At 57.9% G+C, this 27,793-nt stretch overlaps 2 protein-coding genes across 2 annotated transcripts in view; both read left to right on the top strand.

Moving 5' to 3' along the window:
• HSPG2 (heparan sulfate proteoglycan 2) overlaps positions 1 to 15,169 on the top strand; it is a 44,148-nt gene extending 28,979 nt beyond the window's left edge. Inside the window, exons 59-94 of the mRNA XM_066563866.1 lie at positions 88 to 226; positions 307 to 458; positions 544 to 682; positions 765 to 916; positions 1,000 to 1,138; positions 1,220 to 1,371; positions 1,458 to 1,596; positions 1,687 to 1,830; positions 1,905 to 2,039; positions 2,510 to 2,691; positions 3,453 to 3,645; positions 3,743 to 3,922; positions 5,332 to 5,592; positions 5,848 to 6,046; positions 6,126 to 6,223; positions 6,705 to 6,971; positions 7,046 to 7,158; positions 7,241 to 7,388; positions 7,714 to 7,830; positions 8,088 to 8,172; positions 8,256 to 8,400; positions 8,469 to 8,568; positions 8,653 to 8,762; positions 8,836 to 8,944; positions 9,025 to 9,123; positions 9,818 to 10,039; positions 10,687 to 10,919; positions 11,379 to 11,481; positions 12,155 to 12,289; positions 12,962 to 13,015; positions 13,108 to 13,183; positions 13,331 to 13,409; positions 13,506 to 13,576; positions 13,693 to 13,776; positions 13,907 to 14,010; positions 14,774 to 15,169. Of these exons, the coding sequence (XP_066419963.1) occupies positions 88 to 226; positions 307 to 458; positions 544 to 682; positions 765 to 916; positions 1,000 to 1,138; positions 1,220 to 1,371; positions 1,458 to 1,596; positions 1,687 to 1,830; positions 1,905 to 2,039; positions 2,510 to 2,691; positions 3,453 to 3,645; positions 3,743 to 3,922; positions 5,332 to 5,592; positions 5,848 to 6,046; positions 6,126 to 6,223; positions 6,705 to 6,971; positions 7,046 to 7,158; positions 7,241 to 7,388; positions 7,714 to 7,830; positions 8,088 to 8,172; positions 8,256 to 8,400; positions 8,469 to 8,568; positions 8,653 to 8,762; positions 8,836 to 8,944; positions 9,025 to 9,123; positions 9,818 to 10,039; positions 10,687 to 10,919; positions 11,379 to 11,481; positions 12,155 to 12,289; positions 12,962 to 13,015; positions 13,108 to 13,183; positions 13,331 to 13,409; positions 13,506 to 13,576; positions 13,693 to 13,776; positions 13,907 to 14,010; positions 14,774 to 14,937 (5,022 nt within the window). The 3' untranslated portion in view covers positions 14,938 to 15,169. The remainder of the gene's footprint in view (positions 1 to 87; positions 227 to 306; positions 459 to 543; positions 683 to 764; positions 917 to 999; positions 1,139 to 1,219; positions 1,372 to 1,457; positions 1,597 to 1,686; positions 1,831 to 1,904; positions 2,040 to 2,509; positions 2,692 to 3,452; positions 3,646 to 3,742; positions 3,923 to 5,331; positions 5,593 to 5,847; positions 6,047 to 6,125; positions 6,224 to 6,704; positions 6,972 to 7,045; positions 7,159 to 7,240; positions 7,389 to 7,713; positions 7,831 to 8,087; positions 8,173 to 8,255; positions 8,401 to 8,468; positions 8,569 to 8,652; positions 8,763 to 8,835; positions 8,945 to 9,024; positions 9,124 to 9,817; positions 10,040 to 10,686; positions 10,920 to 11,378; positions 11,482 to 12,154; positions 12,290 to 12,961; positions 13,016 to 13,107; positions 13,184 to 13,330; positions 13,410 to 13,505; positions 13,577 to 13,692; positions 13,777 to 13,906; positions 14,011 to 14,773) is intronic.
• Positions 15,170 to 16,036: 867 nt separating this feature from the next.
• USP48 (ubiquitin specific peptidase 48) overlaps positions 16,037 to 27,793 on the top strand; it is a 32,177-nt gene continuing 20,420 nt past the window's right edge. The window contains exons 1-10 of the mRNA XM_066563971.1: positions 16,037 to 16,234; positions 17,162 to 17,282; positions 17,364 to 17,505; positions 18,555 to 18,682; positions 20,217 to 20,341; positions 20,897 to 21,005; positions 22,187 to 22,320; positions 22,489 to 22,571; positions 23,169 to 23,348; positions 25,868 to 25,993. Coding sequence (XP_066420068.1) covers positions 16,101 to 16,234; positions 17,162 to 17,282; positions 17,364 to 17,505; positions 18,555 to 18,682; positions 20,217 to 20,341; positions 20,897 to 21,005; positions 22,187 to 22,320; positions 22,489 to 22,571; positions 23,169 to 23,348; positions 25,868 to 25,993 — 1,282 coding nt within the window. The 5' untranslated portion in view covers positions 16,037 to 16,100. The remainder of the gene's footprint in view (positions 16,235 to 17,161; positions 17,283 to 17,363; positions 17,506 to 18,554; positions 18,683 to 20,216; positions 20,342 to 20,896; positions 21,006 to 22,186; positions 22,321 to 22,488; positions 22,572 to 23,168; positions 23,349 to 25,867; positions 25,994 to 27,793) is intronic.

The following is a 27,793-nucleotide window of genomic DNA, read 5'->3' as shown; positions in this document are numbered from 1 at the left end:
CACTGAGGAGCATTTTGGGGTGGAAAAGGGATTTTTGGTGGTGTTGAGGGGTTGATGTGCCCATTCTCATGTGTGTCACCCTTCCAGGTGTCGGGCACCCGCCTGCGCATCCCCCAGGTGACAGCAGCCGATTCAGGGGAGTATGTGTGCCGGGTGACATCAGGCAGTGTCACACATGAGACATCCCTCATTGTCACCATCCAGACTGGCGCTGGCTCCTCTTACGGTACTGGGATGGGTGAGGGGTGACACAGGGACGTGGTGAGGACACAGTGGTGACCCTATGGACCCTACTGCCACCCCCAGCTGTTGGTGTCACGCCACCAGTGAGGATCGAGACCTCCTCTGCTGCTGTCACCGAGGGACAGACGCTGGACCTCAACTGCATGGTGGCAGGACAGGGTCACCCCCAAGTCACCTGGTACCGGCGTGGGGGGGCTCTGCCTCCAAACAGCCAGGTGGGACATGGGGGAGGTGGCTTTGCCCTGCAGGCCACAACCCTGCATCAGGTACTGATGTGTCCCCAACTTGTCACATCCCCAGGTGTCAGGGACCCGCCTGCGCCTTGCCCAAGTGGCAGTGGCTGACTCAGGGGAGTACGTGTGCCGGGTGACCCTGGGGAGTGTCACCCAGGAGGCATCTGTCATTGTCACCGTGCCCAGCAGTGCCAACAGCTATTACAGTGAGTGTGAGAGAAGGCAGCGCTTGGGGACAATCAGGTGTCACCTTGGTGATGAACGTTCCCTTTCCCTGTCCTCCCCCAGCCTCTGGCATCTCCCAGCCCCTTCGCATCGAGTCCTTGTCCTCGGCCATCGCCGAGGGACAGACCCTGGACCTCAACTGCGTGGTGGCAGGGTCCGGCCCCACCACCGTGACGTGGTACAAGCGAGGTGGCTCCCTGCCTGTTGGCCACCAGGTAGGTGGCAGGGGAGGGTCACTCTGAATTTGTCCCATCCCCTGCTCTACGGTGCTGACTTGTCCCCTAACTGTTCCCTCCAGGTGTCAGGCACTCGCCTGCGCATCCCCCAGGTGACAGCAGCTGATTCAGGGGAGTACGTGTGCCGGGTGACATCAGGTGGCATCACGCAGGAGACATCCCTCATTGTCACCATCGATGATGGAGACAACCCTTCCCACTGTGAGTGCCACCCTCTGGGGACAGGGTCCCACTGGTGTCAGGGACCACTGGGGCCATTCACCCTCAACCCTGCCCATGCAGCCACCGGCATCACGCCCCCCATCCACATTGAGTCCTCGGCGTCCTCTGTCACCGAGGGACAGACTCTGGACCTGGACTGCGTGGTGGCCGGCCAGGGACAGGCCACCATCACCTGGTACAAGCGTGGTGGGTCCCTCCCAGCCAAGCACCAGGTAGGTGGGGACACCGGTGGGATGGGGGATGGTGGTTGCTGTGCGTGGCTGGGTGATGCCACCACCTTCTGCTATGATGTCCCCAGATTTCGGGGTCCCGGCTGCGGCTGTCCCAGCTCTCGGTGGCCGATTCAGGAGAGTACGTGTGCCGGGCTGACACGGGCAGTGTCTTCCGTGAGGCCATTGTCTCTGTCACTGTCACCTCCCGTGACAGCTCCAGCTACCGTGAGTGCGGCCACAGGGTGAGGGAGGATGCTGAGGGGAGATGGGCGATGTGAGTGACCTCGTGGCCTCTCTGTGCCTTTGTTCCCACAGGTTTGCAGAGCCCCATCATCTCCATCGACCCACACAGCATGGCCGTGGCACCAGGTGAAGATGCCACCTTCAAGTGCCGCGTTCACGATGGCGCCCGGCCTGTCAACATCACCTGGCGTATGGGGCCTGGCCAACACCTCCAAGGTATGGCAGTCCCCAGGGTGGCCCTGGCATGGTCCCCAGGGTGGCCCTGGTGCTGATGGCTCCTCCTTGCCCAGACAATGTGAAGATCAGTGCCAATGGCTCAGTCATCTCCATCACTGGTGCCCACGTGGGCAACCAGGGCGCCTACCACTGCGTGGCCTCCAACCGCTTCGGTGTCGCCAGCAGCGTCGTCAACCTCGTGGTGCAAGGTATGAGGTGGCCAGGGTGGCCCTGTCCCTGTCTCTGTGTGCTCCAGGTGTCCTCAGGGCACTTGTGTCCCCATCCCCATGTCCTCCACGTGCTCCAGGTGCCCTCAGGGTAGTCTCTCTGTTACCATGCTGGTGTCCTCCATGTCATGCAGATACCACTGGAGTGATGGTGTCCTTATCCCCATCTCCTTTCCATGCTTCAGGTGCCCCTGGAGTGGTGGTGCCCATGTCCCCATGCTGGTGTCCTTCTAGGGGCCCCAGGAGTTGTGATGTCCCCATCCCCATGCAGATGTCCTCCATGGGCTTTGGAAACTCCTGAGATGTTGCGTCCCCATCCCCACACTCGTGCTCATTTCCTCCCGTTCTCCCAGTGCTCCCAGGGTGATGGGTGCCCCTATGGCCAGGCACCTTCCAGCTGCCCTTCATGGTGGTGTCACAATCCCCACCCCAATGCCCTCCTCCTTCTCCAGGCGCCCCCACGGTGTCAGTGATGCCACCAGGCCCCGTGACAGTCAAGGAGGGCAAATCCCTGAGCCTGGAGTGCCTGGGCCGGGGCGAGCCGCGGCCGCTGGTGCGCTGGAGCCGGCTGGGCTCCCGGCAGAAGGTGGAGCACCAGACGCTGCTGCACATGGACAGCCAGGCCATCCTCCAGGTGAGGGGGCACCAGGGGCACCGTGGGGCACTGTCTTGGTTTGGAAAGACAGGAGTCTGCTAAGGGAGGAAGGAGCCTCCCCTGAAATGGAGAATGTAAACCCTCCCCACCCCTCTGAATTGCTATAAATTTTAAATTAAGGGGCTCTCAGGCAAAAATATGGCAGCAGGAAATAACAGTTCTTTAATAAGGAAAGAAAAAAAATAAAAGGATAAAATAAACAATGCAGTGCACTAGAACAACACTGACAGAGTAAGAACACAACCTGACACCCTGTGGGTCAGGCTGTTGGTGGCAGTCCCATTGGAATTGTGGCTGCAGCCCTCCTGCAGTGTCAGGGGTGGTTCTGCTGGAGCAAGGGGGTCCTGTAGAGAAGGATGGATTCTTCCTCTGAAGATCCAGTGGGAGAAGAGGCAGCTGCTGTTCCTCTGGGGAATCCCGTGGAGAAGCCGTGCTGGTGTCTCAAAAACCTCTGGAGGTTATATCTGGGTAGCAATGCTTGGCTCCTCCCTCTGGGCTCACCTCTCCCAATGGGATGCTGTAGTTCTTATCAGCCATGCAGTGCCATTCAATAGCTGTTATCAGCAGTGTCCCCTCCCCAGGGAGGTGTGAATGTGGTCACTCAGAGAGAGAGATAAGGCAAACTGCCCACTTGACAAAGGTAATCTGCTGTACAGATGGGAATTGAAAACATCTTGCATTGCAATCTTCAACAAGCACCCAGGAGTGCCTGGTGCTCATCCCTACCCTGTCCCCCCCAGCTCTCACCGGCCAAGCCAGAGCACGCCGGGACCTACGTGTGCACGGCGCACAGTGCCCTGGGCTCGGCGCAGGCACGGGTGGATGTCAGCGTGGAGTCAGCACAGCGGCACCCCGGGGCCCCCGAGGTCACCGCACCATCCACCATCACCGTGGTGGCCGGGGACACCGCCACGCTGCACTGCACGGCCAGAGGTATGGGGAGCCTGGAGGGAGATGTATGGACATCCCTGGGGAAGGGATGTTCTGAGCAGGACCTGGCACCACGGTGATGGGCACGGTGTGGTCGTAGGTGACCCAGTGCCCCGGATCGAGTGGTCGAAGCTGCGGGCACCCCTGCCCTGGCAGCACCGCGTGGTGAACGGCAGCCTGGTCATCCCTCGTGCCGCGCAGCAGGACTCGGGCCAGTACATCTGCAATGCCAGCAGCCCCCTTGGCTCCACTGAAGCCTTCGTCACCCTCGATGTGGAGAGTAAGAAGGGGACAGACAGGGTTGGGGTGCTCCTGGGCTCCTGCTGCCACCTCTGCTGTGGCCATCACCCGTCCTTCCTCCACATGTGGCCACCTCCATCACCACCTCCACCCTTACATCCAGCCCTTCCTCGTGGGACCATCCTGCTCCATTGCAGCACTCATCCTCCTCCTCTCGAGCTCCTCTCAAGCTCTGTCACCAACCCTTCCCATGGGTGTGTCCACCTGCTTGTCCTATCCCTGTGCATGTCCCTCTCCACTTCTGCTCTCTCATCCATCCATCTATCCATTCATCATGGATCCATCCATGGCTCATCCCAGCTCAAACCCATCTCTCTATCTCTGTTCATATCTCTCCTTCCATCTTTTCCTCATGGATCCATCCATCTCATTCATCCCAGCATACACCCATCTCTCTATCTCCTTACTCTAACATCCTGTTCTTCCTTGTGGATTCACCCATCCCTCATCCATCATAGCTCACGTCCATCTCTCCATCTCCCCTCACACCCTCCATCCATCCCTTCCTGGTGGACTCATCCATTGCTCACCCCCTCCAGCTGACATTCCTCTCTCTGTTTCCTCTCACACCCCTCCATGCATCTCATCCTTGTGCATCCACCCATCTTTTGTTCATTTTACCACATGTCATCTCTCCATCTCCTCTCACACCCTTCCGTCCATCCCTTCCTAGTGCATCATCCATCTCATCCATCCCAGCACATGCCCAACTCACCATCTGCTCTCAAATTCTGCCAGTCACTGATCCATCCACCCACATACCTACCTCTTTCTTGTGGATTCATCCATCACTCAACCATCTCAGCTCACATCCATCTCCTAATTTTTCTATCCATCTCTTCTTTGTGCATCCATCCATGTGATCCATCCCAGCATACGCTCGTTTCTCAATCTCCCCTCAAATTTCTCCATCCACACCTTCCTGGTACATTCATCCATCATTCAATCCTTCCAGCTCACATCCAGCTCTACATTTCCTGACTCCTGCATCCATCTTTTTTCTTTGTGCATCATCCATCTCATCCATCCCAGCACACACCCAACTTGCCATCTCCTCTCAAACTCTCCATCCATCATCCATCCATCCATCCATCCACCCACCCATCATCCATCCATCCATCCATCCATCCATCCATCCATCCATCCATCCATCCATCCATCCATCCTTCCTTCCTTCCTGGTGGATTCATCCATCACTCCTGCCCATCCCACCCATCCATGTCTCCATCTCCTCTCATTCCTCTATCCGCCCGTTCCTCATGGATCCATCTCTCATCCACCCCAACACATGCCCATCTCCATCACCCCCTACACCCCTCACCACCACCCTCCTTGCCCTGCTGACCCATTCCTGCCCCCACCATGGCTGACAGCTCCCCCATCCCGCAGCACCTCCGTATGCCACCATTCTCCCGGAGGACGCGGCGGTGCGGGCAGGTGACGCGGTGCAGGTGCAGTGCCTGGCGCACGGCACGCCCCCGCTGCACTACACCTGGGACAAGGTGAACGGCAGCCTCTCTGCACGCGTGGCCCACCGTGCCGGCCTCCTCCGCCTGAGCCCCGCCGCCCCCGCCGACGCCGGCACCTACCGCTGCCTTGTCACCAACCGCGTCGGCACCGCCGAGGCCTTCGCCCGCCTGGCTGTTCATGGTGAGCCCATCCCCGCACCGGCTGGTGCTCATGTTGGGTGCTGGCAGTGCTGCCAGGTGCCCTTGGAGCTCTGCATCCTGCCCGCGTGATCCCGGTGATGGGAACCACTGGGGCTCCACATCCCCCTGGGTGCTGCCGTTGGGTCTGCATCCCACCCCAGTTATCCTGGTGTTGCTGGGTACCACCAGGGCTCTGCACCCCACAGGGATGATGCAAGTGCTGCTGGGTACCACTGGGGCTCTGCATCCCTTCCAGGTGATGCTGGTGAAGGTGGGGACATCCATGCTGGTGGTCCTTTGGTGGTGCGAGTGACACCAGGGAGCCTCGTCAAGGGGGTGGGTGGCACTGCCGAATTTGCCTGCTCTGTCTCCGGGGACCCCCGTGCCCATGTGGAGTGGCTGAAGGAAGGTGGAGAGCTGCCCCCCACCCACAGTGTGCGGGATGGGGTGCTGAGGTAAGGAGCACAGGACAGGGAGGTGGGACCCCCTCGCTGGTCCCTCGTGGGGTCCCTCACCCTGGCTGTGTCCCCGCAGGATGCCGGAGCTGGCGCCGGGGGCGCAGGGCGTGTACGTGTGCCGGGCTAGTGGCCCGGGCGGGCAGGCAGAGGACAGGGCCACCCTCACTGTCCAGGGTAGGAGCATCACCCCGGCACCAGGGGACACATCCACCCCCTGATCTGCCGCCCACCACCAAGGGCACCCCAGGACTCCCATGCCCCCCCACCAAGGGACACCCCAGCACCTTCCATTTCCCTACACACACAGGCACCCTGATAGCCCCCAATGCCCAGGGTGACCTGAAATCTCTCCTCAAGCCTACAGGCACCCCAATACCCCCACCCTTCCCCATGCCTGTGGACACCCTGACACAATCAGTCTCTCTCCACACCCATGGTCACTCCAGTGCCCCCTATCTCTTCCCACACCCATGACCACCCTGGTACTCCCCATGTCTCACATGCTCACAAGGACTCCCAACACCTCTGACCTCTCCCCATTCCCACAGCCACCCCAATTGTCCCACATCCCCTCAGGAACCCCGTTTCTCCCTCTCTCCCACTCCACTGCGTCCCTGTGCCAGGGGTTCACCCCAAATCCCCACTGTCCCCCAAGCTCTCCCCAGGGCCCTGATCAACATCCGGACGGCGGTGCAGACGGTGCTGGCAGGGACAACAGTGGAGCTGGAGTGCCTGGGCTTGGGGGAGCCCCGTCCCCATGTCACCTGGAGCAAGGTGGGGGGCCGCATCCGCCCCGGGGTGCTGGTCCGTGCTGGCACCCTCACCATCGAGCAAGTGGAGCGGGCAGACGCGGGGCAGTACCGCTGCACTGCCACCAATGCCGTGGGCACTGTCCAGTCCCACGTCATCCTCCACGTGCAAGGTGAGCATGGGGACGCAGAGGTGGGGACACACAGCGTGTCCCTGCAGGTTGGTGACACCTCCGTGCGTCCCCAGCCGCTCCTCAAATCGCCGGGCAGCCGGAGGTGAAGGAGGTGTCCCTCGGATCAGCAGCTGTTTTGCCGTGCTTGGCATCTGGCTTCCCAGTGCCGGAGATCACCTGGAGCAAGGTACGGTGGAGGGGTGGAGGGTGGGCGTGGCAGGGGTTGTGGGGGCTGTTTGTGGGTGCTGACCCCCTCTGCTGTGCCACAGCTGGACGGGGAGCTGCCAGCAGGTGCCAGGGTGCAGGGGAACGTGCTGACACTGCCAGCCGTGCGCCCCGAGGATGCCGGCGTCTACACCTGCGTGGCTGCCAACCACCGCGGCCAGCAGACAGCCTACTACGTGCTGAAGGTCCAAGGTGAGGACAGACAGAGGGATGGATGGATGGATGGATGGATGGATGTTGGATGGATGATGGATGGTTGGATGGATGGATGGATGGATGGATGGATGGATGGATGGATGGATGGATGGTTGGATGGATGTTGGATGGATGATGGATGGTTGGATGGATGGATGGATGGATGGATGGATGGATGGATGGATGGATGGATGGATGGATGGATGGATGGATGTTGGATGGATGGATGGATGGATGGATGGATGGATGGATGGATGGATGGATGGATGGATGGGGGCAGGGGTGATGTGCCCCACCCTTCCTTACCCTCCCATCCCTGCAGAGCACGTGGTCCCCTATTTCGGGCAGTCGCCCCGCTCCTTCCTCCCCCTGCCCACCATCAAGGACGCCTACAAGAGGTTTGAGATCCTCATCACCTTCCGACCTGATGCTGCTGATGGTGAGCCTGTGTGCCCCAAATGTCCCCTGTGTCCTCCTTCATTTCCCCTCCATTATTTGCCCCTCCCTTCCCTGCCTTCATCCTCCCCTCCTTTCATGCTCCACTTGCCCTCCTTTATCTCCCATTCTCCATTCATCTGAGAGCCTCCAGTTTATGGGGGATTTCTCCTCCATTCTGGGAGGATTTTGGGGTCCCCTAGGATGTGTCCCCCATCTCAGGATGGGGACTGTCCCATCTGATCCCCTGCCACCCTTCAGGGCTTCTCCTGTACAATGGGCAGCGGAAAAACAGCGGTGCCGACTTCATCTCCTTCGGGTTGGTGGGTGGACGCCCCGAATTTAGGTGAGACCTATGAGAGGGTGTACGGGAGAGGTGGGAGATGGGTGCCAGCACACACCCACACCCTTGTACCCTCATAAAACCAGGTTTGATGCTGGTTCGGGCATGGCCACCATCCGCCACCCCACGGCGCTGCGGCTGGGCGAGTACCACACGGTGCGGCTGCTCCGCAACCTCACCTGGGGCTCGCTGGGCCTGGACGGGCACCCTGCCGTCAACGGCACCTCCCAGGTACCACTTTGGGGTGTGGGGTGGGGGTCAGGGTGCTGGAGCTGGTGCCCACCCTCGTGTGCCTGCAGGGGAAGTTCCAAGGGCTGGATCTGAACGAGGAGCTGTACCTGGGCGGGTACCCCGACATCGGCGCTGTGGCAAAGACGGGGCTCAGCCAGGGTTTCATGGGTGAGTGAGGGGTTCTGGGGGGCACAGGGGTGAGGGGGTGCTGGGCATCATGTGATAGTTCTGCCCATCTCCACCACCCCACAGGCTGCGTGCGCCAGCTCCGCATCCAAGGGGAAGAGGTGGCCTTTGGGGACATGGACCTGCAGGCACACGGTGTCACCAATTGCCCCACCTGCCAGGAGCGGCCGTGCCAGGTGAGGATGGAGGGGAGGAGGTGATGCCCACCCATCCCTGCCCATGCTGACACCCGTGTCACCCCTCACCCAGAACGGTGGCGTGTGCCAGGACGACGAGAGTGGCACCTACATCTGCCGATGTCCCCAGGGCTTCACTGGCAGCAACTGCGAGTACTCACAGGCTTTGCACTGTCACCCGGGTAGGTGACACCACTCCCTCCATGGGGACGTCATCCCAGGGTCCCTTCAGGATGGGTGCTCATGGCTTCTCACCCCACAGAGGCGTGTGGGCCTGATGCCACCTGCGTCAACAGGCCGGACGGGCAGGGCTACACCTGCCGCTGCCACCTGGGCAAGACTGGGGAGAGGTGCACGGAGGGTGAGCCACACAGGGACACAGCTGGCACCATCCTGGGACATGGGGACTGGGGGGAGACCACCCAGGGAAATGGGGACATGGCTGGGACCACCTTGGTGAAGTGGGTGTGGGATTGGGGACCACTCCAGGGAGATGGGGACATGGCTGGGACCACCCTGGTGACATGGGGATGGGGTGGGGGTGGGTACCACCTTGGGGACACTGGCAAGAGGTAAGGACCTGCCAGGAAAATGGGCACCATGGCGATGGAGGCTGGGGTCCCATCCTGGGGATGTAGGTTGGGTCTCACCATGGGGTTGGACATTGGGTCCCACTGTGAGGTTGAAGGTTGGGGATAGAGGCTGGGGGTGGATGATGGGGTTCCACCATGGGGATGGATGGATGGATGGATGGATGGATGGATGGATGGATGGATGGATGGATGGATGGATGGATGGATGGATGGATGGAATCAATGGATGGATGGAGGAATGATGGATGGATGGATGGATGGATGGATGGATGGATGGATGGATGGATGGATGGATGGATGGATGGATGGAATCCATGGATGGATGGATGGATGGATGGAGGGATGGATGTTGTCCCACCCTGGAGATGAAGGCTGTGGATGGGTGCTGCTCTGAAGATGGAGCTGGAGGTCCCACCCTGAGGATGGTGAGGTCCTGTGCTGGGCACTGACTGGGATGTGCAGGTGAGGTGGTGAACGTGCCGTCGTTCGATGAGGAGGGAGCCTTCATCTCGTACCCACCCCTCACCAACGTGCACCATGAGCTGCGGCTGGAGGTTGAGTTCCTGCCCCTGGCACCCGACGGGCTCCTGCTCTTCAGTGCTGGCAAAGCCGCCCCTGTCGAGGACTACGTGGCCTTGGCCATGATCGGTGGCCACCTCGAGTTCCGCTACGAGCTGGGCTCAGGTGGGTGGCACAGGGCAGGGGGCACTGGGGACAGGTGGCACCGGGGACTGTGGGAGTGAGGGGGTGATGTGACGGGTTCGCAGGGGTCTTAGAATGAGGGAAGAGACGAGGATCTGACTCTGTGTTTCAGAAGGCTGGTTTATTATTTTATTAAAGCTATGCTAAAAGAATAGAAGAAAGGATTTAATCAGAAGGCCAGCTAAGAATAGAAAAAGAAAGAATGAATAACAAAGGTTTGTGTCTCGGACAGAGAGTCTGAGCCAGCTGACTGTGATTGGCCATTAATTAGAAACAACCACATGAGCCCAATCCCAGCTGCACCTGTTGCATTCCACAGCAGCAGATAACCATTGTTTGCATTTTGTTCCTGAGGCCTCTCGGCTTCTCAGGAGAAAAAAATCCTAAGGAAAGGATTTTTCATAAAATATGTCTGTGACAGGGTGACACAGCATTACCAGGGTTCACTGGCATGAAAGAGGTCCCTGAACCACAGTGGGGTCCCCTGGCACCATTGGGGTCCCCAAATGTCACTGGGGCCCTTGGGAGTCATTCTGGTCCCTTAGCATCACCCAGGGCACATCTCAGGTCTGTGAGCATCCCTGGTCATCCCCCAGCACCCCCCATAACACTACCCCCTGTCCCCACAGGCCCAGCCGTGCTGCGGAGCACAGAGCCGGTGGCCCTGGGCCAGTGGCACTGGGTGACAGCTGAACGGGTTCACAAGGACGGGACGCTGGTGGTGGATGATGCTGCCCCGGTGAAACGCTCCTCGCCCGGCAAGAGCCAGGGCCTCAACCTGCGCAGCCCCCTGTACCTGGGGGGCACCGAGCCCCCCCTGCGCCCCCCCACCAACGCCTCCTTCCGCGGCTGCATCGGAGAGGTGAGACCCCCCTTGCGTCCCCTCGGAGGGCAGGTGACCCTCTCAGGTGGGGAGGGGATTGGCCCATGCTGGGGACATGATCCCCTTGGTGAGGAGGGAGGTGACCCCCACTGATGTCCCCTTGCTGGGGGGATGACCCCTCTTGGTGTCCCACGGGGAAGATGACGCCGTTGGCAGCGTCCCATTGTTCAGGAGGTGACCCCGTTGTTGGAGAGGTGACTTCCCTTCACATCCCCTTGTTGGAGTTCCCTCACCGGGTTGGTGACGCCTCTCCCTAGTGTCCCCTTGGTTGGAAGTGACCCCCGTGGCTGGGGGACGGTGCCATTGGTGCCCCCTTTTTGATGTCCCCTGATTGGAGAGGTGCCCCTCACGGGCGTCCCCTCGGCCCCGTTGTTGTCCCGGTCGGGCAGTGCCCCCGGCGGCAGGGCGGTGACAGTGACAGTGGCGGTGTCCCCGCAGGTGTCCGTCAGCGGGAAGCGCCTGGAGCTGCGGGAGCGGTTCCTGCGCAGCCGGGGGGTGCGGCCCTGCGGCCACCGCGCCCCGTGCCGGCCGGGGAGCCGCGGTGAGAGCGGGCACGGGCTGGGCTGGGGGCGTTTGCATCAGGGTGTGCAGTGCGTGTGTACACTGCATGTGCAGTGTGTGTGTGTGTGTGTGTGTGTGTGTGTACACTGCGTGTGCATTAATGCATGTGTATGCTGTGTGTGCATTACTGCATGCATGTGCATGCGTGTGCTGCACGTGTGTGTGTGCGCAGTGTGTGTGCATTACTGCATGTGTGTGCTGCACATGTGTATGCATGTGTGCAGTGAGTGTGTGCAGTGTGTGTGCATTACTGCGTGTGTGTATGCGTGTATGTGCTGCGTGTGCATTACCGTGTGTGTGTGCTGCACCTGTGTGTATGCGTGTGTGCAGCGTGTGTGTGCTGCGTGTGCATTTGTACGTGTGCACTGCACCTGTGTGTGCATGTGCACTGTGTGTGTGTGCACAGTGTGTGCATTTTGTGTGTGTGTGTGGGTGTGCACACGCAGTTCACACCTGCTCACTGCACACACCTGTGCTCTGTGTACACACGTGAAGTTCACGCCTGTTCACTGCACACACCTGTGCATTTGCACACAGACAGTTCACACCTGCTCACTGCACACACCTGTGCCCGGCGTGCCCCATGGGCCATGCCCGTGCATGCTGTGCACACTGACCTGTCACCTGCAGTGACTGTGTCCTGCTGTCCCCAGGCCCGCGCTGCGAGGATGAGGAGGAGGAGGAGGCCGAAGGCTGTCACCCCTCCCGGCCCTGCCTGCACGGTGGCTCCTGTGTCCATGGCTCCTGCCGCTGCCCCCCTGGACACAGCGGGGCCCGCTGCCAGCACCGTGAGGGGACAGCACAGGGACATGGGGGGACACCCTGGGGACACCTGGGGACACAGGGAGGAGCATGCAGGGACACTGCCAGCACAGTGAGGGGGAACGCATGGAGGGGCATGGGGAGACACCTGGGGACTCTTGAAGACACAGAGGGACATCTCAGGTCACTGGAGGACATTGGGGGGACAAAGGAAAGACACAGGGACACCCAGGGACACAAGGGACACGCACACTTGGGGGATAGTTGGAAATACCTGGGGGTGCTTGGAGATGGTTTGGGACATGTGAGGAAACTTGGGAACATGGGGAGACACTTGGGGACATGGAGGAGATCACTTAGGGACACACATGGGGACACGTGACAACATTTGGAGACAGCTGGGGACGTGGTGGGGACACCTGGGGATACCTGGAGACCCTTGGGGATTGACTGGGGACACAGAGGGACACCTGGGGACATGGCAGGGACACGTGCTTGGGGAACACTTGGGGATACCTGGGAATAAGTGAAGCCACCTGGGGACATGGGGGACACCTGGGGACACTGTTAAGGATATACACTTGGGGGATACTTGGGGATGCCTGGAACCACTGGAGACATGCAGGGACGTGGTGAGGGGACACCTGGGGACACCAAGGGGATTCATGTCCCCCCCTTTACCCCTTTTTCTCCCGCAGGCTCAGCGCTGGCAGAGCTGGAGCAGGACTGGCAGGAGGGCAGCGGGGGTGGCGGTGGGTCCCTGCCCCCATTTCCCCTTTTTTCCCCCCAAAATGTGGGCAGGGCCCCTTCCTCCCATCCCCCCTGACCCCCCATCTTCCCCCAGACGCCCCTGGGCAGTTCAGCGCCGCATTCCAGGATGGGTCCTACCTGGCCCTTCCCGGGCACCTCTTCCCCCGTGGGTGAGTGACACAGGACACCCCGAGTGGGTGCTGCACCCCCTCTCACCATGGCACCCCCCCCCCCCCCGTTTTTGGGGTGCTGCGCTCCCCCCCATGGCACCGCCCCCTTTCTGGGTGCTGCCCCCCATCACGCCCCTCCCCTGGCAGCCCCCCCGAGGCTCCCGAGACCATCGAGCTGGAGCTGCGGACGCGCAGCGCCCAGGGGCTGCTGCTGTGGCACGGCGCGGTGAGACAGGGGACAGGGGGACAGGGGGCACCGCCTGTGTGACCCCTCGGGCTGGGGGTCCAGGTGCCCCCTGCTCACCCCCCTCTGTGCCCACAGGAGCCCGGCGAGGGTGGCAAAGCCAAAGATTTCCTTGGCCTCGGGCTGAAGGATGGGCACCTGGTGTTCAGGTGAGAGGGGACCATGGGGTGACATGTGGCACCGGGGGGTCCCCTGAGCCCGCGGGGTGCCCCCCGAGGTGCCCTGCACACTGACACCGTGCACACTGACACCGTGCCCCTCACAGCTACCAGCTGGGCAGCGGCGAGGCCACCATCACCTCTGAAGACCCGGTCAATGACGGCGAGTGGCACCGGGTGACAGTGACAAGGTGGGCGGGGGTCTGGGCGTGGCACGGGGCAGGGCAGGGGGGGCAGGTGCTGATGGTGATAAGGTGGGCAGGGGTCTGGGCGTGGCACGGGGTGGTGCAGGGGGGTGCAGGTGCTGATGGTGCCCCGCAGGGAGGGCCGGCGTGGGCAGCTCCAGGTGGACGGAGAGGAGCCGGTGAGCGGGGAATCACCCGGATCCAACGTCATGGCCAACACCGAGGGCAGCGTCTACGTGGGTACGGAGGGACTGGGGACACAGGCTGGGACACGGGGTGGGTATGGGATGGACGTGAGATGGACATGGGGTGGATGTGGGATAGATGGGGTGAGGCGTGGGGTGGGACAGGGGATGGACACAGAATGGGACAGGGGATGGACATGGAGTGGGACATGGGATGGACATGGGGTGGGACATGGGATGGATGGGGGTGGGACACAGAAATGGGGTGGGACACAGGATGGACATGGGGTGGGACAGGGGATGGGCATGGGGTGGGATATGGCATGGATACAGAATGGGACAGGGGATGGACATGGGTGGGACACAGATATGGGTTGGGACATGGGACACAGAATGGGACAGGGGATGGACAGGGGGTGGAACACGGGATGGACATGGTGTGGGACACAGATACAGGGTGGGACACAGGATGGACATGGGGTGGGACATGGGAGGGGACACAGAAAGGAGGTGGGATGTGGCATGGACACAGAATGTGACACAAGATGGACATGGGGTGGGACACAGGATGAGGATGGGATGACACTTGGGATAAGACACCCGGTGGAACATGAGATGGGACACGGGACGGACACGGGGTGGAACAGAGGATGGGAGGCAGGGAGAGGCATGGGATGGGTGCAGGATGGGACGCCTGGGTGGTGGCACATGGGGTGGGGACACCTGGCGGGACACAAGACAGACGTGGGCAGGTGTCCCGGGCTGGACGGGGGCGGGCCCAGCGGAGCCCCCGCCCAGCGCCTCCCGTGCCCCCGCAGGCGGCGCCCCCGACCCCCGCGCCCTGACCGCCGGCAAGTTCAGCTCCGGCATCTCGGGCTGCGTGCGGGGACTGGCGCTGGAGTCCGCCGGGATCCCCCGACACCCCATCGACCTCCGGCACGGCGCCCTGGGGGGCTCCCCCGTGCCCCCCTGCCCCTCCTAACCCCTCCGAAACAGAGTTTGGGGGGAATTTGGCCAAGTTTATTCTTTTCCAAAAAAAAAACCACCAGGAGGAAACGGTGCTTCGCTGCCCCGGGGTGACTCGGGGGGGGGGGGGCCGGGACCCCCAAAAATGTTTACACCCCCCTTCCACCGGCCCCCCGAAACTGTGCCGGGGCGGCCGGGCCGCCTGGGTGCCCCCCGGGGTGGCGGCGGGGTGGGGGCGCGAGGGACAATCGGGGTGCTGCGGGGACCCCCCCGCGGGGACAGCTATTAAAGGAGAGACAACCAGTGCGGCTACCGTGTTTGGGGGGGCTGAGCGGGGCGGGGTGGGGTACGGGAGTGATGGGAGGGGGAGCGTGACGGGTGGGGATGTAGGGGGGCTGCAGGGGCGTGGTGTGAGTGAGCTGGTTTGGGGTGCAGGAGAGGGGGACAGTGGGAGGATTTAGGGGGTGCAGGGGTGTAGGGGCCCGGGAGGTGATGGTACAGGGAGGATTGTGGTATTGGGGTGCGGCGTGGGGTACGGGATAGGGTTTGGGGGTGTGGGAGCTCAGGGGGTCCGGGCTCTTGTGGTGTGGGGGGCTGTAGTACAGGGCTGCGGGGGATGACACAGGGATACAGAGGGGTCTGGCGGGGGTACCGGGCTGGGGGGCTCTGGGGGGCTCTGGAGGCGAGGTGTGGGTGGCGGGGGGGCGGTGGGACCCAGCGCGGCCCGCGCCACAGGCCTCGCCCACAACCCCACAAGCCCCGCCCATGGTGGCACAGTCACGCCCATCTTATCAGAAGCCCCGCCCACGCCGCATCAGCCGCGCCCCATCGCAAGCGATCCCCGCCCCCATCGCGCACAGGCCACACCCCCTCCGGCTGCTCACACAAGCCACGCCCCCTGAGGATCAAGCCCCGCCCCTGTCGGACACGAACCTGTACCTGGCGCGCCCAAGCCACGCCCCTGTGACGGAGCCCCGCCTCCAGGCCCGCGCGTCGCGGCCTGATACCGTCAGCGCCTCGCGCCGTCACCGCGTCGCGCTCGTGGCGTCAGCGGCCTTGACGGCGGCGGGAGGGGCAGGGCGGGATCGGGACCGGGCCGGGACCGGGGCGAGGAGCGGGACAAGGAGCGGGACAAGGAGCGCGCCGGGCCGGGGCAGCCCCGGGGCGCCGGCGGGAGCGATGGCGCCGCGGCTGCAGCTGGAGAAAGCGGCGTGGCGCTGGACCGAGACGGTGCCGCCCGAGGCGGTGGCGCAGGAGCACATCGAGGCGGCCTATCGCGTCCGGCTGGAGCCCTGCCAGCGCGGAGCCTGCCGGTACCGTGGGGCCGGGCCGGGCACACAACCCTCCGAGCCCCTGCTCCCTCCCGCCATGAGGCGCGGGGCGGTCCCCGGCCCTGCCGAGGTTCCGCGGGGTCGGTGGAGGCTCCCCCGTGTTCCCTTCTGGGGGACTCCATCCCCGGGGCTGGGCCCTCAGCGCCGTGTGTCCTTGTGGGGCTCCCCAGGTATAGGGGACTCCCTTGGCTGGGGGGAACCTCTGTCCCTCTGCTCAGACACAGGGGACGGACCCTCCCCGGGCTGTGGGGAACCCCTCTCCTTCTCTGGCCCCTCTGATGTAGGGGAACTTCCCTGGGGTGGTGGGAGACCCTCCTCGCAACCTGGCTCCCAAGCAGATACAGGGCACCACCCTGGTGTTGTGGGGTGGGTTCTTTAGATATAGGAGAGCCCCCGTGGGCTGGTGGGGAGCCCCTGTCCTTGTTTGTCCCTCCCCATTTTTAGGATAACCTTGGGGTTGTAGGGAACCTCTCTTCTTACCTGGCTCCCCAGATGTAAGGAAATATTCCCACCCCAGGGTTGTAGGGACCCCTCTATGCCTGACTCCCCATTTATGGGGGGATCCCAGTGGGCTAAAGGGAACCCATCTCCTTACCTGGATGCACAGCACTCACGCTGGAGTTGGGGCAAGCCCTATCCCTGCCTGGCTTCTCAGATATAGCAGATCCTCTTGGTCCTGGAATCCCCTTTTTTTTACCTAAAAACCCCTCTGGTTCTCTACCTCCTTCCTCACCCATGACCACTGTTTGTGGAGAGGGGGGGGGGGGTGTTCCATGTCTCATCCCATTCAACATTACATGCTTCCTCATATCCCCCCTACCGTCACCCTGCCAGCCCCCAGGGGACACGGGGGTGACAGCTGGGGTCTGCAGGGGACACGGGGGTGACAGCTGGGGTCTGGCTCCCCAGGAGGAACTGCCGGGGGAACCCCAACTGCCTGGTGGGCATCGGGGAGCACGCGTGGCTGGGTGAGATTGATGAGAACAGCTTCCACAACATCGACGACCCCAACTGCGAGCGCCGCAAGAAGGTACCCAACCCCTCCCATGGGGCCAGGGCCACGCTGGGGACAGGGCAGGTGACCTGAGCTGGCCCTTTTTCTGTCCCCCAGAACGCCTTTGTGGGCCTGACCAACCTGGGTGCCACGTGCTACGTCAACACCTTCCTGCAGATGTGGTTCCTGAACCTGGAGCTGCGGCAGGCACTCTACCTGTGCCCCAGCGCCTGCGGGGACGGCGTTCCCAAGGACACAGGTGAGTGGCACAGAGGGGTTTGTTCCCTCCCTAAAACCCCACCTTGGGATTAGGTTGGTCAGGAGAATTCATGGGGGAAGCTCTGGCCGTTGGTGCCATCGCTGTGCTGTTGGTTCAGATCCATCATCTGGATTTTGGGAATGAGCCAACCTTAATCCAGGTGATATCCTAGGTCAGAGTGATCTGAGCTGGTTGGAAATGAAGGTTTGGTTTGGTCTTGCTAAGGCAGCCTAGTGATGGTACTGGGGGTGGAATGTGTGGGTCAGGGCTGGTCTGTGCTGTGGCAGGGCTGAAATTTGGGCCCCACACAGGATTAAGGCTCCCAGTTTTTTCTGCTCTTTGGGAGGCTCTGGGTCAGCACAGCCACCTCAGCTCTGCTGCTGTTTCATGGGGGTTGTAAATGATGTTTCACCTTCTGGGGTAAATAAGAAGCTGGTTTTTGGATAGTTGGTGCATGCTGTATAAACCCTTCACTCATAGCTCATGCTGGGCACTGCAGGATGGAATCATGGAATCCCTAAGGTTGGAAAACTCCTCCAAGATTATCAGTCCAACCATTCCCTCAGCACTGCCAAGTCCACCATTAGCCCATCTACCCAAGTACCACATCCAGACAGTTTTTGAGCACTTCCAGGGATGGGGACTCCACCACTGCCCTGAGCAGCGTGTTCCAGTGCCTGTCCACCCTTTCCATGGAGGAATTGTCCCTAATATCCTACCTAGACCTCTCCTGGAGCAACTCAAGGTCATTTCCTGTCATCCTGTCCGTTGTTCCCTGGGAACAGAGCCTGGCTCCACCCTCCTATCTGAAAGTTGCAGAATGTAAATATTTACAGCTGGACTTGATGATCCTAAGGTTTTTTCCAACCTAAATTATTCTTTATTTGGCTTGTGCTGGGATGTGCTATCATCACCTACACAATCCACTTCAGTTTTTCTGACAACTCAAACTACGTTTCCTTCCAAGCCCATGACTTTTAATGGTTGTGAAACACTTGGAGCGATCCCTTCTCACCCTGAATTCCTGCTGTGCCTTGTGTTTTTCCCAGACTATGAGCCCCAGACCATCTGTGAGCACCTGCAGTACCTGTTTGCTCTGCTGCAGAACAGCAAGCGGCGCTACATCGACCCCTCGGCCTTTGTCAAGGCGCTGGGGCTGGACACGGGGCAGCAGCAGGTGTGTGGGAGGGGATTCCTGGCACTTCCAGAAGCTGGGAATCACCTTTGGGTGCTCACTGGGCAGCTCCCAGCTGGGTCTGGCTGTTGGGTGCAAACATGAAGGAAGAGGTGGGGCTGCAGGCCCCTGTCAGAGTGCAGGGGGGAAATAGGAGGGGACCAGGACATCAGGAGTGCCCAAGGAAGAGCCCAGGGAGTGATGGGATGAGGCCAGGGAGATCAGGAGGAGAACAGGGAGCAATGGGATGGAGAGAGGGAGATCAGGAAGGTCCCAAGGAGAAATGGGATGAGGACAGGGAGAGAGGAGGAACCCAGGGAATGATGGGATGGGGCTAAGGAGCAATGGAATGAGGCCAAGGAGATCAGGAGGAGTCCAGGGAGTGAGAATGGGGAGTGATGGGATGGGGCCAGGGAGACAAGGAGGAGCCCTGGGAGTGATGGGATCAGGACATGGAACAATGGGATGATGATGCAGAGATAAAGAGGAGCCCAGGGGCAGTGAGATGGGGATAGGGAGATCAGGATGGAGATAGGGAGATCAGGAGGAGCCCAGACAGTGATGGAATCACAGCATGAAACAATGGGATGAATACAGGGATATAAGGAGGAGCCCATGGAGCAATGGAATGAGGCTAGGAAGTGATAAGTGCAAATCAGGAGGAGCCAGGGGAGTGGTGGGATGAAGCCAGGAGCAATGGGATGGGGCCAGCTGGGAGCCAGAGCTGCAGTGAGGCTCCTGCAGGTGCTGCCCGGGCAGTTGGGTGGTGAGAGGGCCCTCCCAAGGGTGAGGAGATCCTCAGGGGGAGGTGGATGAGCAGGAGCCAGCCAGGATCCCAGGGCAGCACGTGGGAGCTGAGTGCTGTGGGGCTGCAGCTGGAGAGAGCCTGGGAGAGGGGCAGGGCTTGGAAATCCACTTGGAGAGGTAATGGGAGGTTTTGGAGCAAGAGCAGAGCACTGGCAAATGTTTTCTTGGGAGGGTCAGGAGAGGAAGGAAGCTGACCAGGGACACCAAAGGGCAGCTGAGAGAAGCCAAAACCTGTTTGTTTGTGGAAGAGAAGAACCAGGGCAGGAGAGAAAGGCCCTGAGCTGGGTGTAGGGAAGCTCTGGAGCATTGCTGGGATCACCCAAAGGACAGCTTCTCATTTTTGGGGTGTTTTCATTTCTCTCTTCACCACTGATCTGAGCAGGGACAGCTGCAAAGAGGAGGATCAAGGGGCTTGAAAGCCCCACAGGAGGGTTCTTATCCCTTCCAGAATCCTGGGAGGAGCAGGCCAGAAGTCAAAGCCCCCAGCAGGACTGGCAGGGAGCCAGGGCAGCTCCTGCTGTGCTCCCACACTGAGGGCCTCACGCTCCTGCTCCTTTTAGCCAAATTCCTCTGTTTTCCTCAGTTCTCCTGCCTGGTCTTTATTTTCCATGCTGTTCACGGAGCCTCGGCTCAGCCTGTGTGGAGGGCTCGGGGTAATTAGCAGTGAATTAGTGACAGGGTTGGGATTGTGCTGTGGTGGATTGTTAATGAACTTGGTTTTCTCTTTCAGGATGCCCAGGAGTTTTCCAAGCTGTTCATGTCCCTGCTGGAAGATACTTTGTCCAAACAGAAAAACCCAGATGTCCGGAACATTGTGCAGAAGCAGTTCTGTGGAGAGTATGCCTATGTCACAGTGTAAGTAATAATTCTGGGAAGACCCTTTCTGTAAATATTTAAATTTTTAGAAGAATTCAGGAGGGGAAGATCCCTCCTAGCAACCAGAGCAGGCAGTTAAGCTGCAGCAGAAACACTTTCTGTGAAATATTTACCTTTTCCTTTCCTGTTCCTGTGTGTGTGGTGTTGCTGTGACAATTCTGCAGCTGCTTTTACTCCTTTAATGAGAATTTACCAACTAAACCTACAAGTGAGTTAATGGAGTGGCAGGTCCTGCAGCCAGAAAACAGCATCCTGGGTGTTGTATTTTCATTCCTGTGTTCTCAGAGCTGGGAATTTCACCTTAAAAATAAAATATAATGGTACATGCAAGTTGTGACAGGTCCTGGTAGGTGCTGTTAAGCTGTTTAAAGCTTCTCCTGGAGTTTTTATGGTCTGGAGGTGTGAATCTCCTTAGCCCTGACTTTGGTTTTTCTCCTGGTTTTATACAAGGAATATTTTACCAAAGACTTGGGAGCCCAATGCATGAGCCCTGACCTATCCTCAGATATATTTTTGTCTTCTTTCCCATCCCAGCTGCAACCAGTGTGGCAGAGAATCTAAACTGGTGTCTAAATTTTACGAGCTGGAGTTAAACATCCAAGGACACAAGCAGTTGACAGACTGTATAACAGAATTCCTCAAGGTATGAGCTCGTTGGGGTTGGAGTCCTGCTATTTTTAGCAAGGAATTTCAGTTCCTTCCTCCAATTCACAGCCTTCGAGGTCAGTGTCGGGGTGAAGCCACTGACTTGGCTCAGGGAGATGCATCCAAGTGAAAATGGTTTTTTTTCTGCAGACCCAAAAAATGAGGATTGAGGCATGGAGCAAGGAATAGCTCTGTGACATCACATACTCCTGTTATGGCTTTAAAAAGCACTTGAAAGTTGCATTTTTAGTTAAAATACTTGGCCAGGAAAGTTAGGGAAAAGTCTCTGCCTGCTTTGTCACGGATAGCACTGGGAGAACGGCTGCTTTCCATGTTTTCTGTGTCAGTGCTCATCTGCATAGCAACAGGAGACATTCCCTGCTGAAAAATGTGCTCTCAGAAGTACCAGGGAGTGCTGGGAATAGCTGCAGGAACAGCTGCAAGTGCCCTCAATTCAGCTTGAAAATTTCTCTGGATATGAAGTTCAGTTCTGGCACACTAAGGTGTGGATTCCCCTCAAACTATTTAGGACAGAACTGACCTGAACCCTTTCCTTGAGCTCCTTGCTTGCTGCTGCACTCAGCAAACCAGTTGCTCTGCCTGGAAGGTCTGCCATGAAAAAAAAAATAGTTTTGGTGTGCAGATTGAATTCCTGAATTGGAGAACTTGACATTTGTCTGCTCCTCCTTCACACAGAACAACCCTGTGACGTTTTTAGACGGGTTGGAATTTTCCTCTGGCCTAACCCTGCCCTTGGAGCTGCTTAGGCAGTGAGTGACTCCTGCAGGGTGATTTTGGGTGGCTGAGCAGAGGGCTGTAGTTTCCAGGCTGAAATGTGGCTTTACATTAACTGGGTCCATGTGAACTTGTAAAAGGGGTGATTTAATTATTTTCTTAGTATAAACCCACTCAGTCAGGCGAGGAGCAAAAGTAAGAGACTTGAGAACTTGGAATGGGGCTTGATTCAGTCTAAAATTTGCCTTAAAGTGAGAGCAGCCTGTTATGGCCATGCTGTAAAGTGCAGTCATTTAACTCAGAAAAATTTGGGCAGCAGCTGAGAAAGACTTAAATCGTTAAAATAACTTTGGTGTTTCTCATTCTCCAGCTGTTGAGTAGCTCAATTGACTTTTCAGTGCTGACATGTTCTCAAGACCTTTCCCTCTGCCTCTCCACACTCAGGAGGAAAAATTAGAAGGGGACAATCGTTATTTTTGTGAGACTTGTCAGAGCAAGCAAAACGCCACGAGGAAGATCCGGCTGCTCAGCCTGCCCTGCACCCTCAATCTGCAGCTCATGCGCTTTGTGTTTGACAGGTGAGTGGGAACACCCTGGAAGCTCTTGGGGAAGTCACTACCCTGCTCTTCCTGCTTTAATTTGAGGTGTCTGAGCCTCTCAAGGGGTGCTCAGGGGTTCAAGGGAGGTGTTTTGGGATGGGAGCCTGTTGTTGCTGTGCCCTGAGCCACAGCTTTGCCTCTGCACAGACAAACTGGCCACAAGAAGAAGCTGAACACCTACATTGGCTTCTCAGAGCTGCTGGACATGGAGCCTTTCATGGAGCAAAAAAGTGAGTTTGGGGCAGTTTTTTGTTATCTTTGCCCATTGCCTCTTGGCAGATCTCCTCTAATTCTGTTTAGGAGGAAATTCCTCCCTGTGAAGGGGATGATGTAAAGGCTGCTCAGAAAAACTGTGGCTGCCCCTGGATCCCTGTAAATGTCCAAGGCCAGGTTGGATGGGGCTTGGAGCAGCCTGGGGATAGTGGAAAATGTCCCTGCCCATGGCAGAGAGGTGGGCTTTAAAGTCCCTTCCAACCCAAACCATTCTGGGATTCTGTGATTCCTCTCAACTTTTGCTTGAATTCCTCTCAATTTTTGCTTGAATTCCTCTCAATTTTTGCTTGAATTCCTCTCAATTTTTGCTTGAATTCCTCTCAGTTTTTGATTGAATTCCTCTCAATTTTTGCTTGAAAATTCTGTCCAGAGTTGTTCGAAGCCCGTATTTCAATCAACATCCTTGTTACTGAGCCACAGCCTCTTAGCAATGTCCTGAAGCGCTGTGAGTTCAAGTGCAGGCTTTGCTGCCTGGTGAAAACACGAGGTCCTAGGGCAGGAAGGGTGAGTGCTGTTGGCTGCAGAGCTGTGTGTAAGTGCTGCCTGCCTTGCAGACGGGGTGTACGTGTACGAGCTGAGCGCTGTGCTCATACACCGTGGAGTAAGCGCCTACTCCGGGCACTACATTGCCCACGTGAAGGACCCGCAGACAGGAGAGTGGTACAAGTTCAACGATGAAGACATCGAGAAGATGGAGGGGAAGAAACTCCAGCTGGGAATTGAGGAAGATTTAGGTAAAACCTTTCAGTTGTGAGTGCCCTTTAAAGTAACTCTTTCTACCACAAGCACGGGCGTCCTGCTCCTCCCCAGAACGGGCTTGGAGAAACGTGGGAAACAGCAATCCTGGGGATTGCAGCCAGATTTGCTTGTTTCAGCCCCGTGTGAGTGTTTACACCTCGTGATCAGCTGCTCTAGTATTTCTCTGGCTGCCACATGGCAGATAAGACGCTGATAACACGGGCAGAGGGTTCCTATCAGGGAGCAACAGGCGTGTGCCACTTCCTTGGAACAGATAAGGAGAATGCTTTCAGTTTTCCTTAACACATTATGGTTCTATTTCCACTGAGGTGTTTGACTTGGAGGCAGTAAAAAAGATTTTGATCCAAATAACAACTTGGAAGCTAAAACTGCCTTTTTACTCTGAGCTTTTTCCTTGGTGCTTTTCTGTTTTCCTGGCTCGTTGTGTCCTGCCCATATCACTGTGTTCCTGGACTGGAGAATTTCTTGGAGATTTCTTGGAAAGCTTGGGCTGAGGATGTGAATTTCTTACTCTGCAGTCAATAAATAAGAACAGCTCGTTTGGAGTTGAAATGGTTTTGTAGTGGCTCAGTGTTCTCTAGTGCAGGTGCTCACAGCGGGGAAAGCCAGGGAAATTATGAAGAAATTCACTTGCAGTGCAAGCAATCCATTCCCAGGAATTGTTACCCACCAGGATGCTTTGCTGTGGTTAGAATTTATGGAATGTTGTTTTTCTTTAAGGGATCTTTAGAGGAAAAAAAAAACCCTGCAGATTTAAGTGCTCCCTTAAACCTTCTCCCATTTCCTTGTTCTCACCTGCACGAGCTGCTGGAATGTGTACAGAGATGGGCAGTGGAGCTGAGGAAGGGTCTGCAGCACAAGGAAAAGAGTCTGGGGAACTGAGGAGCAGCTGAGGGAGCTGGGCAGGGGCTCAGCCTGGAGCAAAGGAGGCTCAGGGGGCCCTTGTGGCTCTGCACAGCTCCTGCCAGGAGGGGACAGCCGGGGGGTCGGGCTGTGCTCCAGGGAACAGGGACAGGAGCAGAGGGAACGGCCTCAGGCTGGGCCAGGGGAGATTTATGTTGGACATTGAGGAAAATCCTTCATGTAAGGTGTAGTCAGGCGTTGGAGGAGGCTGTGCAGGGCAGGGGTAGAGTCACAATCCCTGGAGGTGTTCAAAAAGTGTGTGAACGTGGCACCTGGGGACAGGGTTAGTGGTGGGCCTGGCAGTGCTGGGTTAATGATTGGCTTTGATCATCTTGGAGAGATTTTCCAGCCTTAGTGAGTCCATGTTCCTGCCTGTGCCACCACTCTGTCCTAGTCCCCTTGGAATGGGGACGTTCCTCCCTCCAGGCTGGAGCTGGCCGGACATCTAGTGGTGCACAGGGAAACTGAGCCCTGAACGGCACCAGGGCAGCTCTGCCTTTGTTTTGACCCTCCCCACTCACCAAGTGCAACAAATGAAATGCAAGTAAACTGCTGTGACCTCAATTTTATAAAGTTTCATGACCTCAATTTTATAAAGTTTCGTGCTTAGCTGTAAATGTTCGTATTTCTCGTATTTCAATTCAAGGCTGTTTAGAAAATAGAAGTAAAGTGTGTTTAGGAGCCTCTTTAAGCTGGGAGCTCAATATTTGTATCAAGTTTTGATGTAATTTGCCTGTCCCAGGCAAAACTGGGGCCTTTCTTTGTTACAAATACATGTAACAGCAGGAGAAGGTCAGTAATATAAACTGAAGGTCTGTAGGGGGGAGAGTCTTGGCCATGCAGATGGGAACAATTCCGAAAATTCTTGGATAAAATGCAAATAAAGAGAGTCTGTGAAGTCCCCTGGATGGTGTGGGGGGAAAGGCACATGAATTTTTTCAGAATTTGGGGGAAAGAAACTTAATAATTCAATGGCCCACTTAGAGTTCAATTTATGGAACATTGTTCCTTTAATTTTTTCCTTTATTTTGAACGGTTTGATTTTTGAAGCTGCAGCTGTAGATAAGTGTTTTCCTTGCCTGAGAATCCATCTGGAAACAGCAGCTCTTGCAACACAACTTTACATCCCCCAGCAGCTGCTCACAAACAACCCTTTCCATGGCTCTTGGCTTCCTAAAAGCTTTGCTGTGTTTTTTTTTTCATATCCACCATCACCTGTAAATACGATTTTCTTCCCTGAGGATTTGACTCTTTTCTTTGGAGTCAGGACAGCAGAACAAGAGGCAAAAGGGAGAAAGGATGTTTTTCCAAGAGTGGCTTTTGGCTCAGAGAAGTTCCACTGGGGAGAGAAGAAAGGCTCTTGAGAAGGGAGGTTCAGAACAGGCTCCTAAATTTAGTCCCTTTGATTTACCCAGAAAGGCTGGAGAGATTTGGGGCTTTCTTTGGGATACAATTTTGAGCCGTGCCAAGCCCAGTGCTTGGCACAGAGGCCTGGCACAGAGAAGCTGGCTGGGTGGCAAACTCATCCCGTTAATGGAGGGCCAGGGAAGGAGCTGGTGTGTTGCTGAGGCTGTGCCTTTTGTTCCCACAGCCGAGCCATCGAAATCCCAGACCCGCAAGCCCAAGTGCGGCAAGGGCACGCACTGCTCCCGCAACGCCTACATGCTGGTGTACAGGCTGCAGGCCCGTGAGAAATCCCTCACTGTGCAGGTGCCAGGTGAGTCCTGGGGGGCTGCTTGACCATCCCTCACTGTGCAGGTGCCAGGTGAGTCCTGGGGTCCTCCTCTTCCATCCCTCACAGTCCAGGTGAGTCCTGGGGTCCTCCTCTTCCATCCTTCACAGTCCAGGTGAGTCCTGGGGTCCTCCTCTTCCATCCTTCACAGTCCAGGTGAGTCCTGGGGTCCTCCTCTTCCATCCCTCACAGTCCAGGTGATCCTGGGGTGCTGCTCAGCCATCCCTCACAGTCCAGGTGCCAGGTGAGTCCCTGAGGTCCTGCTTGTCCATCCCTCACAGTCCAGGTGCCAAGTGAATCCTGGGGTCCTGCTCTTCCATCCTTCACTGTGCAGGTGAGTCCCTGGGATGCTGCTCAGCCATCCCTCACTGTTCAGGTGATTCTGGGGTGCTGCTCAGCCATCCCTCACTGTCCAGGTGAGTCTCTGGGGTGCTGCTCTTCCATCCCCCACAGTGCAGGTGCCAGGTGAGTCCCTGGGATCCTGCTCAGGGTGAGGCCCTGAGGTCCTGCTTGTCCATCCCTCACTGTGCAGGTGGCAGGTGAGTCCTGGGGTCCTACTCAGCCATTCCTCACTGTGCAGGTGAGTCCTGGGGTCCTGCTTGTCCATCCTTCACAGTCCAGGTGCCAGGTGAGTCCCCAGGGATCCTGCTTGTCCATCCCTCACTGTCCAGGTGAGTCCTGGGGTCCTGCTTGTCCATCCTTCACAGTCCAGGTGCCAGGTGAGTCCCTGGGGTTCTGCTCAGCCATCCCTCACTGTCCAGGTGCCAGGTGAGTCCCTGCAGTGCTCCAGGTGGGCCAGGAGGCAGAATTTTGCTTCAAGACCCATTTAGGGCTAGGAAGTTCCTAGAGCCTCTCTGCTGTGGTTCCAGGCTGGGAGAGCTGGAGAAGGCCCCAGGGAGATCTTAGAGCCCCTTGCAGTGCCTAAAGGGACTGCTGGAGAGGGAATTGGGACAAGAGATGGAGTGCCAGGACAAGAGGGAATGGCTTCCCACTGCCAGAGGGCAGGGTCAGATGGGATATTGGGAAGGAATTCCTCCCTGTGAGGGTGGGCAGGCCCTGGCACAGGGTGCCCAGGGAAGTTCTGGCTGCCCCTGGATCCCTGGAAGTGTCCAAGGCCAGGTTGGATGGGGCTTGAAGCAACTGGGGATAGTGGAAGTTGTCCCTGGGTGAAAAAAAATGATCTTCAAGGTCCCTCCCAAGCCACTCCAGGATATCATGATTTTTGACTGTTTGCCATGAGCCCCAAAGGTGCTGTCTGGCACCTTGGTGTCTTGACCAGTGAAACCCCTGAGTTTTCCCAGCACTTAATTAACATTAAACTGCCAATCCCTCCCATGTGCCCACTCAGGCATTGCTTTGTTACCCAGCTGATCAAGCTGGGAAGGGGACAGGAGGAGCTCATCCCTCTGGGATTCACCATCCTGCTTGGATCCCAAAGGTGCAGGAGAGCAGTGTGGTTAAATGTCATCAGCAAGGCACGAGGAGGTGAATAATCCTGACAAGATGTCAGGTTCTCTCTGTGACTGCTTCAGCTTTGCCACATCAGGAATAAATGACATGAAAATAAAGAGGCTCTGAGCCCCCAGTGGGAATTTGGGCCAAATGCCTTCCTGTTGTGCTGTAGAATTATGGGGGTGCCAGAACTCCCTGTGGGCTTTGCCCTGTGGGTTTCATGTTTCCTGTTAGGCTGCTTCTTGATTAGAAATACTAATTAGGCCCCTGGTGTTGAGATGTGTTCCCCCTTCCCTCATTTTCTGTGGAGTGGGGACAGCAGAGGTGGCAGGT

Source organism: Molothrus aeneus, chromosome 21 (genome assembly GCF_037042795.1).
Source record: "Molothrus aeneus isolate 106 chromosome 21, BPBGC_Maene_1.0, whole genome shotgun sequence".
Lineage (NCBI taxonomy): Eukaryota > Metazoa > Chordata > Aves > Passeriformes > Icteridae > Molothrus > Molothrus aeneus.
The sequence above is the reverse complement of the archived record's forward strand: the minus strand, read 5'-3'. Positions and strand labels throughout refer to the sequence as shown.